At 45.9% G+C, this 15,987-nt stretch overlaps 1 protein-coding gene across 1 annotated transcript in view; it reads right to left on the reverse strand.

Annotated features, from left to right (window-relative positions):
- The window catches only part of LOC121270058 (calcium-binding mitochondrial carrier protein SCaMC-3-like), a 70,593-nt gene extending 54,871 nt beyond the window's left edge, over positions 1–15,722 (reverse strand). Inside the window, exons 1-2 of the mRNA XM_041175387.1 lie at positions 15,639–15,722; positions 4,552–4,719 (exon numbers count right to left, since the gene is read on the reverse strand). Coding sequence (XP_041031321.1) covers positions 4,552–4,719; positions 15,639–15,722 — 252 coding nt within the window. The remainder of the gene's footprint in view (positions 1–4,551; positions 4,720–15,638) is intronic.
- Positions 15,723–15,987: the final 265 nt, after the last annotated feature.

Below are 15,987 nucleotides of genomic sequence, written 5' to 3' on the forward strand. Positions count from 1 at the left end.
CTCTCCCCAAACCATTCTCTCTCTCTAATCCTGCTCCCCCTGACCCTCTCTGAAAGGCTCCTTTCTGTGGTTTTCTTGTCCCCAGAGTTGTGCAATGTTGGAAGGAGGTTTAAAGAGCTCCGAGAGTGCTGTCACACATTGGAAGCTTTTGGCTCTCTCGATTCTCCCACCTCACAGCACCGTCACCTTCAGAGCTGCTGCCTGTGTTGTTTAAGGGACAGTGGGAGTCCACCTAGACCCTCAGGAACACACTGCCTGAGGCGGTGGCAGAGGCAGGAATTCTCACAACATTTAAGAAGTGCTTAGATGTGCACCTTGAAATGCCATAGAATACAGGGCTAGGGGCCAAGTGCTGGATAACGGGATTAGAATAGATGTGTGCTTGATGGCTGACACAGACATGATGGGTGGAAGGGCCTGTTTCTGTGCTGTATAACTTCATCACTCTAAGCAGTGGCTTCAACCTGATAGCTATTCCCTAGTCAGGATCATGGTGCTGCTGTTAATGAACTGCTTTCTACCAGTCCTTCCACCACAGATCAGGAAGTGGCGGTCCGTGCCCAAGAATTGATTGCGAGGCTGGAAAGACAATTTGCTGCGATGTCTGTGCTCTCCAAGCCACACAATCCTTGGCAATTCTTGAGTCCAAAGAATGGACTATCCTGATAACCTCCTAAGTACAGAAAAGGGGCACTGAAAAGCAGTGAAGGGTTGTGTGGTTCAGGTAACTACAAATCCAAGGGTAAACAGGAAACCTGCAAAAATATAAAATAAAACAGTGAAGGAATGGCAATATATTTCCAGGTCAGGATGATGTCTGGCTTGGAGGGAAACTTCCAGGTGCTGGTGTTCCCCTCTATCGGCTGCCCTTGTCCTTTTGGATGGTTGTGGGTTTGGAAGGTGTATCTAAGGAGCCTTGGTGAATTCCTGCAGTGCATCTTTTAGATGGTACACACACTGCTGTTACTGTGTGTCGGTGGTGGAGGGAGTGAATGTTTGTGGATGTGGTGCCAATCAAGCAGCTGCTTTGTCCTGGATAGTGTTGAGCTTCTCAAATGTTATTGGAGCTGCACTCGTCCAGGCAAGTACAGAGTATTCCATCACACTCCTGACTTGTGCCTTGGAAGAACTCAGCAGGTCTGGCAGCATCTGTGAAGAGAGAAACAGAGTTAACCTTTCAAATCTGTATGGCTTTTCTTCAGAGAGGGAGTCGGTGGTATAGTGCTATTGTTGCTGGACTAGAGACCCAAAGGACATGGATTTCAATCCCATCACGGCAGCTGGTGACATTTGAATTCAGTTAATAAATCTGCAATATAAAGCTAATCTCAGTAACGGTGACCATGATAACTATCATCAATTGCCCTGAAACCCCATCTGGTTTACTAATGTCCTTTAGGGAAGGAAATCTGCTGTCCTTACCTGGTCTGACCTGCATGTGACTCCAGACCTACAACAATGTGGTTGACTCTTAATTGCTTCCTGAAAGGAGTTTTCAAGGGCAATTAGGGATAGGAAACAACAGTTCTGTCGAAGGGTCATGAGGACTCAAAACGTCAACTCTTCTCCGCCGATGCTGCCAGACCTGCTGAGTTTTTCCAGTTTTTGTATAGGAAACAAATGCTGGCCTTGCCAGTGATACTCACATCCCATGAAAGGATATTTTTTTTTAAATGCTGTCAGACCTGCTCAGCAAATACAGTAAGTACTGTGCCTATGAGAGTAGGTCAGAGGTTGGGAATCCTGCAGCGAGTAACTCACCTCCTTACCCATCAAAGTCCACCATCTACAAGGCACAAGTCAGGAGTGTGATGGAATACTCCCCACTTGCCTGGATGAGTGCAGCTTCCATAACACTTGAGAAGCTCAACACTATCCAGGACAAAGCAGCCCCGCTTGATTGGCACCACATCCACAAACATTCACTCCCTCCACCACCGATGCACAGTAGCAGCAGTGTGTACCATCTACAAGATGCACTGCAGGAATTCACCAAGGCTCCTTAGAAACACCTTCCAAACCCACAACCATCTAAAAGGACAAGGGCAGCAGATGGATGGAACACCAGCACTTGGAAGTTTCCCTCCAAGCCAGACATCATCCTGACCTGGAAATATATCGCCATTCCTTCACTGTGGCTGGGGCAAAATCCTGGAGCTCCCTCCCTAACAGCACTGTGGGTGTACCTACACCACATGGACTCCAGCGGTTCGAAGAGTCAGCTCTCCACCACCTTCTCAAGGGCAATTAGGAATGGGCAATAAATGCTGGCCCAGCCAGTGACATCCATATCCTGGAAATGAACATAAAAAAGAATCTGGTCATGGCTGACCAGAAACATTGAGGAAGAGAGAATTCAGAACAGTTTATAAACAGGAAGTATATAAATATTAAGAGATCCAGGGAAAGGTGAGAGCAATGGGATTGAGAGCTGTGAGGGAAAGAGCACTAGATCAAGGTGTAAATGGTTTCTTTCTGTATAGAAACAATACTTTGATGAAGGAACTGAGGGCATCCTGGCTAAGTTTGCAGATGATACAAAGACAGGTGGAGGGACAGGTAGTATTGAGAAGGTGGGGAGGCTGCAGAAGGATTTGGACAGGTTAAGAGAATGGGCAAAGTGGCAGATGGAATACAATGTGGGGAAGTGTGAGGTCATGCACTTTGGTAGGAAGATAGAGGCATAGACAATTTTCTAAATGGGGAGAGAATTCACAAATCTGGAGTGCAAAGGGACTTGGGAGTCCTCGTCCAGGATTCTCTTAAGGTTAACTTGCAGGTTGAGTCGGTAGTTAGGAAGGCAAATGCATGTTGGCATTTATTTCGAGAGGACTAGAATGTAAAAGCAGGGATGTACTGCTGAGGCTTTATAAGGCTCTGGTCAGACCACATTTAGAATATTGTGAGCAATGTTGGGCCCCATATCTCAGGAAGGATGTGCTGGCCCTGGAGAGGGTCCAGAGGAGGATCCCAGGAATGAAAGGCTTAACATATGAGGAATGTTTGAGGACTCTGGGTCTATACTCGATGGAGTTTAGAAGGATGAGGGGTGATCTGATTGAAACTTACAGAATACTGAGAGGCCTGGATAGAGTGGACGTGGGGAAGATGTTTCCATTAGTAGGAGAGACTAGTACCCAAGGGCACAGCCTCAGAGTAAAGAGAAGACCTTTTAGAACAGAGATGAGGAGAACCTTCTTTAGCCAGAGAGTGGTGAATCTATGGCATTCATTGCCACAGAAGGCTGTGGAGGCCAGGTCATTGAGGATATTTAAGACTGAGGTAGATAGGTTCTTGATTGGTAAGGGGATCAAAGGTTACGGGGAGAAGGCGGGAGAATGGGGTTGAGAAACTTATCAGCCATGATTGAATGGCAGAGCAGACTCGATGGGCCAAATGGCCTAATTTCTGCTCCTATGTCTTATGGTCTTATTGATGCACATGGAGGAATTCCAAATTCTGAAAGATTTTGAGACGGTAAAGAATGAACCATTGTTGCCGCTGGCGATTGAATCAGTAACAGGGGAATAACACAATCTGAGCATTAATAGTGGGAAAGTGAATGCAGAAGTTTGTAGAAATGTTTTCAGACAGAGGATTATTAGAATGGGAATGTTTTAGCACAGGTTGCTACTGAGGGAGGATTGATAACATCAGTCTTAAGGGAGTCGATGTGCTTGTAAAGGAATAAGATCAAAGCATCTGGGAAAAAACTGGCGGGTAGGATGATGATGGACAGTCCAGTTCAGAGCTTTGCTGACTGAGCTACATGGCCTTTGTAGAATCATTTCTGTGAGTCACTTTATCACGGGCATTAGAGTGGAATTTGATTTTGCCCCGCAGGTGGGTTTACAGGCGGGGGAGACTGTAAAATGCATCGAACGGCCTTCCCAATGGCTTTCTGCCTGCCCCAGCCTCACTGCAATTTTTCAGGGGGACAGGTGAGGCCTAGGCTCACCATCCTGCCCTTCCCCCAATTGAAGCCCTTAAGTGGCCAATGAATGGGCTGTTTCCTACCCAGCCTCAATTTGCAGAATCGTGGGAGGAGCTTAGGGACAGGGGTAAGCCCAATTATTGACCCTGCTCAGCCCTTGGGTGGGAAAGGGGAGGCACCTCCATCAATGGCTTCCTTTCACCATCACACCCTCCCCCCTCCCCAACAAGGTCTGGGCCCTGTGGGTGCTCCCTCCCTACCGGCCTCTCCACCAAACACACCCACCCCCTCTACCCACACCCTGGGCCTCACCTCCCCTCCCTGGAGACCTCCACACTTACCTGGTCCTAGACTCCTGGGACTTGCAGTCACAATCCTGTACTACAGCTTCTGGTGCTGCTGGGACTAGAGTTCTCTAAGGTGGGACATTCTCCTGACTGTGGGGCCAAAGTCCCATCTCCAGTCAATTAACACTCCTTGGAGCATTAATACTGCTGGGCAGCCGGTATTGGCAGTGATGCGTTGGGCACTAACTCTTCAGGTGGTGTGAAGGGAAACCCCGCCATTCTAAAAACCCTGGCCTAAGTTCCTGGTTCCCACCATTTTTCATGTTTTACCTGGATGTAGATTTTGAGTCTGTCAAGGGGGGCAGTCGAGGTGCGGGACACTGCTCCAGCTATCCCTCCTGCTAGCAACTGCTTCCACCAGGTTGGAGCATATGGGTCACCAGTTATAGAACCAGGGATAAGGAGCCCTCCAAATGACCGAGAGTCGTAGGAGTGAGACTGTAAACATGAAAGATGAAGGTTAGAGAAATGTCGTATCCTCCAAACTTGTTTCTTTATTCGCACTCCATTGATAACCCATCCTCTGGAGACCAGTATTGATGTTTAAGATCAGTGTTCATTTTGATGAACAACAGGAGGGGATGGACACCAGTAGAAGAGTCTCTCTGACAATGATTACCTCTTATTGACAGCTAGTGAGCCTCTCCATTTCTACATCACATTTAAGATTGTGTCTCAAAATTGCTTTTGTCAGAGCCACATAATTAGGTCAAAGGGCAAGTTTCTCAGTCTTCAGAACAGACATCAGCTGGAATGGTTACTGTGATATTTTATTCAGTTGCAGTCTGCACTCCCCCATCCCAGTCCCTACTCCCTAACCTTCCAATGTTACAGCAAAACAGTTCAAATTCATTCCCCTACACCCCACCCTCCTCCACATCTCCACACTCTCCCCATACCCCCATTCTGCCACTACACCCTTCACTCTCCCTTACACCCTCCACTCCCCTGAGAGAGACCTCAAACTTCCCTCATACCCTCACTCTCCCAGGGCTCAGTGCAGTTACATACATTTATGGATGAAGGGACCAATGGTACGGTTACTAAATTTGCTGATGACATAAAGGTAGGTAGGAAAGTAAGTTGTGAAGAGGGCCTAAGGAGGTTACAAAGGGATATAGATGAGTTAAGTGAGTGGACAAAGATCTGGCAAATGGAGTATGAAGTAGGAAATTGTGAAATTGTCCATTTTGGTAGGAAGAATAAAAAAGCTTATTATCTAAATAGTGAGCGAGATTGCAGAGCTCTGAGATTCAGAGGGATCTGGGTGTCCTAGTGCATGAATCACAAAAGGTTAGCTTGCAGGTACAATAAGTAATTAGGAAAGCTAATAGAATGTTATCATTTATTGCGAGGGGAATTGATTATAAAAGTAGGGAGATTATGCTTCAGTTGTACAGGACACTGGTGAGATTTGATCCAGAGAATGTGTACAGTATTGGTCTCCTTATTTAAGGAAGGATGTAAATTCATTAGAAGCAGTTCAGAGAAGGCTTACTAGATTAAAACCTGGAATGAGAGGTTTGGCTGGACAGGTTAGGCTGGTATCCACTGGAGTTTAGAAGAGTAAGAGGTGACTTGATTGAAACATATAAGATCCTGAGGGGACTTAATTGTGTGAATGTGGAAAGGGTCTTGCCTCATCAGGGACATTATTTCAAAATAAGGGGAAGTCCATTTGGGACAGAGATGTGGGAAGATTTGGGATGTGGGAAGATGTGGGATGTGGGAAGCCCATTTGGGACAGAGATGTGGGAAGAATTTTTCTCTCAGGGGGTTGTGAGCCTTTGGCATTCTCTTCCTCAAAAAATGGTTGAGACAGAGTCCTCGGATGCCCTTAAGGCAGAGCAAGGGGGTGAAAGATTATCAAGGGTAGGAATTCTGTACCCCAGAGGGCTGTGGAAGCTAAATCATTGAGCATGTTTAAAACAGAAATCGATAGATTTCTAGAGTTGAATGACATCAAGGGATGTGGAATTAGTGTGGGAAGGTGGCATTGAGGCAGATGATCAGCTGTGATCTCATTGGTTAGCTGAGCAAGCTCAATGGGCTGAATGGCCTACTACCCTTTTTATATTCATTCATGGGAGGCAGGCATTTCTGACATTTATTTCCCATCCCTAATTACCCTTATTCAGAGGGCATTTTTAAGGGTCTGGAGTCACATGTAGGCCAGACCAGATAAGGACAGCAGATTTCCTTCTCAGGAAATACATCAGTTAATCAGATGGGCTTTTACAACCATGGGTAATGGTTTCATGGTCATCATCAAACTTTTAATTCCAGATTTTTATTGGATTCAAATTTCACCATCTGCATTGGTGGGATTCAAACCCGGGTCTCCGGTGCATTACTCTGGAATTCTGGAAAACTAATCCAGTGACAATACCATTATGCAACTACTCCTATTCTTGTTTTCCTATGTTCCCACTCCTCTTATTTATGTGATTATAGAAGACATTTGGGTTGTCTTTTCAGTTAGCTGCCAGTCTCTTCTCATTCTCTCTCTTTGCCTCACTGATTTCCTTTCTCACTTCGTCTGTGAATTTTCTATATTCAGCCTGGTTCTTGCTTGTATTATCAACCTGACATCTGTGATATACACCCTTTTCCTGCTTCATCTTACTCGCTCTCATTATCCAAGTAGCTCTGAATTTTTTTGTTATTCATTCACGGGATGTGTGCCTCGCTGGCTGGGCCAGCATTTTTATTTTCCATCCCTAATTGTCCTTGAGAAGATGGTAGTGAGCTGTCTTCTTGAACCGCTACAGTCCATGTGGTGTAGGTACACCCACAGTGCTGTTAGGGAGGGAGTTCCAGGATTTTGACCCAGTGACACTGAAGGAACAGCGATATATTTCCAAGTCAGGATAGTGAGTGGCTTGGAGGGGAACTTCCAGGTGGTGGTGTTCCCATCTATCTGCTGCCCTTGTCCTTCTAGATGGTAGTGGGTTTGGAAGGTGCTGTCTAAGGAGCCTTAGTGAATTCCTGCAGTGCATCTTGTAGATGGTACACACACTGCTGCTACTGTGCGTCGGTGGTGGGGGGAGTGAATGTTTTTGGATGTGGTGCCAATCAAGTGGCTGCTTTGTCCTGGATGGTGTCAAGCTTCTTGAGTGCTGTGGGAGCTGCACTCATCCAGGCAAGTGGAGAGTATTTCATCACACTCCTGACTTGTGCCTTTTGAATGGTGGACAGGCTTTGGGGAAGCAGGAGGTGAGTTACTCATCGCACAATTCCTAGCCTCTGACCTGCTCTTGTAGCCACAGTATTTATATGGCTAGTCCAGTTCAGTTTCTGGTCAATGGTAACCCCCAGGATATTGATAGTGGGGGATTCAGTGATGGTAATGCCATTGAACTTCAAGGGGCAATGGTTGGATTCTCTCTTGTTGGAGATGGTTACTGCCTGACACTTGTGTGGCGTGAATGTTACTTGCCACTTGTCAGCCAAGCCTGGATATTGTCCAGTTCTTGCTGCATTTGGACATGGACTGCTTCAGTATCTGAGGAGTCACGAATGGTGCTGAACAATGTGCAATCATCAGTGAACATCCCCACTTCTGACCTTATGATGGAAGGAAGGTCATTGATGAAGCAGCTGAAGATGGTTGAGCCCAGGACACTACCCTGAGGAACTCCTGCAGTGATGTGCTGGAGCTGAGATGACTGACCTCCAACAACCACAACCATCTTCCTTTGTGCTAGGTATGACTCCAGAATTTTCCCCGATTCCCACTGACTCCAGTTTTGCTAGGGCTCCTTGATGCCACACTCAGTCAAATGCTGCCTTGATGTCAAGGGCACTCACTCTCACCTCACCTCGTGAGTTCAGCTCTTTTGTCCATGTTTGAACCAAGGCTGTAATGAGGTCAGGAGCTGAGTGGCCCCGGCAGAGCCCAAACTGGACATTAGTGAGCAGGTTATTGCTAAGCAAGTGCCGCTTGATAGCACTGTTGATGATCCCTTCCGTTACTTTACTGATGATGGAGAGTAGACTGATGGGGCGGTAATTGGCCGGGTTGGATTTGTCCTGCTTTTTGTGTACAGGACATACCTGGGCAATTCTACACATAGCCGGGTAGATGCCAGTGTTGTAGCTGTACAGGAACAGCTTGGCTAGGGATGTGGCAAGTTCTGGAGCACAAGTCTTCAGTGCTATTGCCAGAATATTGTCAGGGCCCATAGCCTTTGCAGTATCCAGTGCCTTCAGCCGTTTCTTGATATCATGTGGAGTGAATCGGATTGGCTGAAGACTGACATCTGTGATGCTGGGAACCTCCGGATGAGGCCGAGATGGATCATCCACTCAGCATTTCTGGCTGAAGATTGTAGCAAATGCTTCATTAGCACTGTGCTGAACAATGATGTGCTGAACTCCCCATCATTGAAGATGGGGATATTTGTGGAGCCTCCTCCTTCAGTAATTTGTTTAATTGTCCACCATTATTCACAACTGGATTTGGCAGGACTGCAGAGCTTAGATCTGATCCGTTGGTTGAGGGATCACTTAGCTCTGTCTATCACTTGCTGTTTGGCACACAAGTAGTCCTGTGTTATAACTTAACCAAGTTGACACCTCATTTTTAGGTATGCCTGGTGCTGCTCCTGGCATTCCCTCCTGCACTCTTCATTGAACCAGCATTGATCCCCAGGCTTGATGGTAATGGTAGAGTGGGGGATATGTCAGGCCATGTGGTTACAGATTGTGTTCGAGTACAAATCTGCTGCTGCTGATGGCCCACAGAGCCTCATGGGTGCCCAGTCTTGAGTTGCTAGGTCTGTTCAAAATCTATCCCATTTAGCAGGTGGTAGTGTGACACAACACGATGGAGGGTGTCCTCAATGTGAAGGCAGGACTTTGTCTCCACAAGGACTGTGCGGTGGTCACTCCTACCGATACTGTCATGGACAGATACATCTGCAGTAGGCAGGTTGGTGAGGATGAGGTCAAGTATGTTTTTCCCTCTTGTTGGTTCCCTCATCAGCTGCCGCAGACCCAGTCTAGCAGCTTTGTCCTTTAGGACTCAGCCAGTAATGGTACTACCGAGCCACTTTTGGTGATGTACATTGAAGTCCCCCACCCAGAGTACATTCTGCACCCCTGCCACCCTCAGTGCCTCAGTGCTTCCTCCAAGTGACGTTCAACATGGAGCAGCACTGATTCATCAGCTGAGGGAGGGCGGTACGTGGTAATCAGCAGGAGGTTTCCTTGCCCATGTTTGACCTGATGCCATGAGACTTCATGGGATCAGGAGTCTCTGCTGAGGACTCCCAGGGCAACTCCCTCCTGACTGTATACCACTGTGCCGCCACCTCTGCTGGGCCTGTCCTGCCGGGGATGGTGGAGTCTGAGATATTATCTGTAAGGTATGATTCCATGAGGATGACTATGTCGGGCTGTTGTTTGACTAGTCTGAGACCGCTCTACCAGATATTAGTGAGGAGGACTTTGGAGGGTTGACAGGTCTGTGCTTACTGTTGTCGTTTCCTGTGCTGAGGTTGATACCAGGTTTCATTCCTTTTTTGTGACTGTAACAACTGAGTGGCTTGCTGGGCCATTTCAGAGGGCCAACCCACACTGGAGTCTGGAGTCACATGTAGGCTACCAGATTTCCTTCTCTAAGGGATATTAGTGAACCAGATGGGTTTTTACACAATCAACAATGGTTTCAAGGTCATCATTAGATTTTTAATTCCTGATTTTTTACTGAATTCAAATTCCACAATCTGCCGTATCAGGATTTGAGCCCAGGTCCCCAGAGCATTATTCGCTGGATTGGAATACCGTTACACCATCACCTCAGTGCTTCCTCCCAGTGGTTTGTATGTCCTACCTTTCCCTCTGATGAAAATGCACCTTGACAGTACCCAAACTATCTCCTTTTTAAAGCTACCCCGTTTGTTTCATTACAATTTCACTTGCCGACCTTTAATTCAAACTCATTTGGGATGGAACTGTTCTTGCCCTAGTGAGGTTGGCCCATCTTCAAATTTTTTTACTCTAAGTGTTTCTTTATCCTGTGAAATAGCTAACCTAAACTAATATGATACTTTGACCATTGTTACCTAAAATTTCCCTGACTGACAAGTGATCTATCTGACCCACCTCATTCCCAGAACCAGATCCAGCAATGCCTCCTGTGGACAAGAAATATACTGACCAAGACAATTCTCCTGAACACACTCTTCCCCCTCTGCCTTTTGCACTATTACATTAATTGTCTATATTAGGATATTTGAAGTCCCCCCCATTATAAATACTCTATAGTTTTTGCACCTCTCTGTAACTTCCTCCTTTCTCACTAGTTGGTGGCCTACAGAATACAACCAGTCGTGTACCTCTACTGTTTCTTATCACTAATTGAACAGATTCAGTTCTTGACTCCAGGACATCCTCCCTCTTTTTCATTTATTCATTCATGGGATGTGGGCTTCGCTGGCTGGGCCAGCATTTGTTGCCCATCCCTAATTGCCCTTGAGAAGGTGGTGGTGAGCTGCCATCTTGAACCACCCACAATGCTGTTAGGGAGGGAGTTCCAGGATTTTGACCCAGCGACAGAGAAGGAACGGCCGATATATTTCCAAGTCAGGATGGTGAGTGATTTGGAGGGGACCTTCCAGGTGGTGGTGTTCTCATCTATCTGCTGCCCTTGTCCTTCTAGATGGTAGTGGTCGTGGGTTTGGAAGGTGCTGTCTAAGGAGCCTTGGTGAATTCCTGCAGTGCATCCTGTAGATGGTACACACTGTTGCTGCTCTCCAGCACTTAATGTTCTCCTTAATGTCCACTCCTCCTCCTTTCGTTCTCAACATCTTTTATCCAGGAATATTTAGTAGTCAGTCCGGCAGTTTTTCAACCATTCGCCCATGATCGCCATAATATCATTTTCCCATTTGACTATTTGTGCCTGCATTATTTACCATATTATGTGTATTTTACATATACTGTAACCTAATTTAGACCTTATTGCATTCCCTCTTTCTCTGACCCCAGATAATACTCTTGCTATTTCTTATTCTAGTGCTAGTTGCTTCTCAAAATCTTTTGCTCACCTTGTTTCTCCTTTCTAATGCTGCATCCTGGTTCCCATCCCCCTACCAAGTTAGTTTAAACCCTCCCAACAACACTGGTAAACTCAGAGATAAAAACAAAAAAACTGCGGATGCTGGAAATCCAAAACAAAAACAAAAACAGAATTACCTGGAAAAACTCAACAGGTCTGGCAGCATCGGCGGAGAAGAAAAGAGTTGACGTTTCGAGTCCTCATGACCCTTCGACAGAACTTGAGTTCGAGTCCAATAAAGAGATGAAATATAAGCTGGTTTAAGGTGTGTGTGTGGGGGGCGGAGAGAGAGAGAGAGAGGTGGAGGGGGGGGTGTGGTTGTAGGGACAAACAAGCAGTGATAGAAGCAGATCATCAAAAGATGTCAACAACAATAGTACAAAAGAACACATAGGTGTTAAAGTTGGTGATATTATCTAAACGAATGTGCTAATTAAGAATGGATGGTAGGGCACTCAAGGTATAGCTCTAGTGGGGGTGTTTTTTTTAAAAAATAATGGAAATAGATGGGAAAAGGAAAATCTTTATAATTTATTGGAAAAAAAAGGAAGGGGGAAACAGAAAGGGGGTGGAGATGGGGGAGGGAGCTCACGACCTAAAGTTGTTGAATTCAATATTCAGTCCGGAAGGCTGTAAAGTGGTCTCCTCTGCATTGGAGAGACCAAGCGTAAACTGGGCGACCGCTTTGCAGAACACCTGCGGTCTGTCCGCAAGAATGACCCAAACCTCCCTGTCGCTTGCCATTTTAACACTCCACCCTGCTCTCTTGCCCACATGTCTGTCCTTGGCTTGCTGCATTGTTCCAGTGAAGCCCAACGCAAACTGGAGGAACAACACCTCATCTTCCGACTAGGTACTTTACAGCCTTCCGGACTGAATATCGAATTCAACAACTTTAGGTCGTGAGCTCCCTCCCCCATCCCCACCCCCTTTCTGTTTCCCCCTTCCTTTTTTTTCCAATAAATTATAAAGATTTTCCTTTTCCCACCTATTTCCATTATTTTTTAAAAAAAACACCCCCACTAGAACTATACCTCGAGTGCCCTACCATCCATTCTTAATTAGCACATTCGTTTAGATAATATCACCAACTTTAACTTTAACACCTATGTGTTCTTTTGTACTATTGTTGTTGACATCTTTTGATGATCTGCTTCTATCACTGCTTGTTTGTCCCTACAACCACACCCCCCCCCACCTCTCTCTCTCTCTCTCTCTCCGCCCCCCCACACACACACCTTAAACCAGCTTATATTTCAACTCTTTCTTGGACTCGAACTCAAGTTCTGTCGAAGGGTCATGAGGACTCGAAACGTCAACTCTTCTTCTCCGCCGATGCTGCCAGACCTGCTGAGTTTTTCCAGGTAATTCTGTTTTTGTTTTTGTTTAACACTGGTAAACTGTCCCAGGAGGACATTGGTCCCAGCTCCGTTGAGGTGCGACTCACCTCAACCTGTACAGGTCCCACATCCTTGAGCACTGGCTCCAATATTCCAGTAATATAAAGCCCTCCCTCCTGCAAAATAATTCATGAGCAATACCAGTGACCTCAACCTAACTTGCAACTCACCAACAGTCCCGAGCTTCTTACCTTTCCTCTCTCACTGAACATCACATTGTCCCCTTTCCAACAACACAAAAATAAAAACCAGTTGAAAATGCACAGTCTAACCCAATGTTATAAATTCAATAATTGCGTACTGCATCCAAAAATAAACTAATCACCCTTCTGTATTCCCTGAGTGTCTGTATTCTGTGTGTCTTTCCCTGTCCTATTGCTCCTACTCACTGCTTCTCCAGTCACTGCAGAATGGCTGGTGGAAGGCTCTGACTTTCACTGGGAGAGACTGCAGATGGTCTTGGGGGGACAGCCTCCAGCAGCTCCAGGTCTAAAAGGCTCAGCTTCAGACTGCAGCATCTTGGTCTGGGCTGGAGCAATCTGGGCTGACAGGTAACAGCAAGGTCACTGGTGGAGTGGAGCATGGATGCTGTCACCCTGAGAGAGGTCGGCAGATTCGTACTCCATGGAGCCGCTGTCTCTCCCGGACTGTACCTCAGCAATCCTCCTGATCTGTTGGCATCATCCTCGAATTGAGGGACATCTGATGTTGATGACAAATAAACAATGGACTGGATTGCTGTGGTACCCTGTCCTTTCTCTCTCTCTAATCTCTCTCTGCATCTCTCTCTATCGCTCTCTCCATCTTTTCTTCTACATCACTCCCTCTCCATCTCTTCCTTTGAACAGAGGCATCCACAGCTATGACAGCAACTGTCTGAGCTTCCACTACAACACTAAGACCCTGGATAGAAGCTGTTTGTGCTGCAATGGGAGCTGTGATATTGACGATCAGACACTGCATGGTGCATCCCACAGATGTGATGATTGAGATGGTCCACATGTTCCACTTTGGAAAGGATGGGCTCCAAGCTCTGTGAAAACTCCCCGTACCAAATTAGTGCTGGCTTCCTCCATGATTTACGACAATGAACCCAAGCTTTCTGGCAGGATTTGCAGTGATGAAGTATTTGGTTATGTACTCCCATCAGCCTGGTCCATCAAAATCATCATGTGACTGCAGCAGAACCATTGTGTGACCTGGCTCCCCAATGTACTGGCACCTACATTACCCTATGGTGTTCAGTGAGTAGGAACAGGAAGTTGTGGGTGTGAAGCTTGCAACAGTGCTGAGTGTAGGAGTGCAAGATAAAGCATACAAATTATAGGATTGTGTGTTAATAGAGATTGTTGGGAGATGAATGATTGGATGTGGTGAATTGAGCAGTAGATAAGGCTAGTGGTGTAGTTGGTATGATGTGGTATTTGAAGATGAACTCACTAACCTCAGCAACTCACATTATATCAATAAACTTCTTCCTGTGCTGTGTCCTGAAGTAACATCAGAAATGGACCCAGCGTGTTTGGCAGAGACAACTTGAAACAAGGCATCCAGGAACTTCCAAATATGTATTAACTATTTACAACTATGTCCAGGGATAGATAGGCATGAGGCTCCTTCCAGAAGCATCCCTCTCTGAGTTCCAGTGATCTGACATGACTGATGATGTATATTAGCTATTACCTTTTATACTACATCTGCCCCAAGTCTTTCATTCTGTTCATTGTCTATTTACACACCTATTCGACTGCCGCCCACCCCCTGCCCCCACCATCACAGTCTCCTGCAATATCAATCTCCAACTGCGTTCTCAGTCCCTTAGAGGGTGTGTAGGATGTATATTCTCCATATTCTTCCTGGAACAGACTTTAATCAGGAGACAGAGGCTCCTGTTTCTGGTATACAGCATAAAGATGATGCACAGGTGTTTTCATCAATGGGGTAGACCATTTAGGACTGAGATGAGGAGAAAATTCTTCTCTGAGGGTGGTGAACCTGTGGAATTCTCTACCACAGAGAAGTTGTCACTGAATATATTTAAGGAGGAAATAGATAGAATTCTAGACTCTAAAGGTGTCAAAGGGCACAGGTAGAGAGTGGGAGTGTGGCGTTGAAATAGAGGATCAACCATGATCATAATGAATGGCAGAGCAGGCTCGAAGGGCTGAATGACCTACTCCTGCTCTTATGTTTCTGTGTTTCTTCTCTTGCTTTGTATCCCGTTTAGAGGTCCTGCTGCTGACAGCTCTTTCTTGAAGGAATGAGACTTGTTCAGCTTCTGGGAGGGTTTGTACAGCTGTAGTGGGTTTACAATCTTCTGATCCGGCAATTTCATTGCCTGGCAAAAGTATCCATTGCTTCAGTACATCTAATGGTTCCTGTACCCAGAATGAAGTGCTATGCACTCCCAATGTTTCATTTAAGAATTAAGAATAGTTAATAAAGATTAAGAAAGATTATTCTGAAGTGCTAGTTAATGCTACTTCTGTTAATACTGGGGGGTTTTGTCTTTTTGATTGTAGTTGTCCGGTTTGTGTACACACTGCTTTCACCTCAGTGTGAGCTTACTAAGGATTAGCATTGAGAGCTCCCACACTCAAGGCAACATCTGGAATAGAGCTGAGTGTCACCTCAGCCTCTGTTACCATATCATGTTTTACTCAGTCAGGTTGTTGTTCCGCTGTTTCGGCTAGATTCTGAAAAGTTACATTTCCTTGTACATGTGAAGTATGTATGAGACCAGTCTCGAGTGTATCAGCAGTTTCAGTTACTTCATCTTCAGCCTTTGCGTTCTGCCGTTGTCTCGTTGGCCATTATTGGAACTTCTATTCCTGGTTGCTCTTTATGAAAGTCAGCGCCTTTACCAGGATGTTTCAGGTCATCGGTGTCCTTACCAGAATAATCAGGTGGACTGGATCCCTGGTCACATCAGTAATGTCCTGGTCATTAGTGATATCCTGGGTGTCATCCTCATCCATTCCCTCTTCAAAAAATAGTGCCAGGTCCAGAATGTCTTCCTCTGATCAGTCACTGTGGTCAGTAATATCTGCTCTCTGTCCTCATCCACCTTCTTGTCAGAATAATGCAAGGTCCAGAATGTCCTCCTGTGGCTGCAGGTGTAGAGCTTTGTCTGTGGACACTAGTTTGAGCTGTTCTGCTTTGACTTGGGTTTCCACTGCTACTGGTGAGTAAAAGGACTGCAAAGCTAAACAAGGTTCTCTGCTTATTAAAGAGCAATAGTGA

The sequence above is a fragment of the Carcharodon carcharias genome, chromosome 26 (genome assembly GCF_017639515.1).
Source record: "Carcharodon carcharias isolate sCarCar2 chromosome 26, sCarCar2.pri, whole genome shotgun sequence".
Taxonomy (NCBI): domain Eukaryota; kingdom Metazoa; phylum Chordata; class Chondrichthyes; order Lamniformes; family Lamnidae; genus Carcharodon; species Carcharodon carcharias.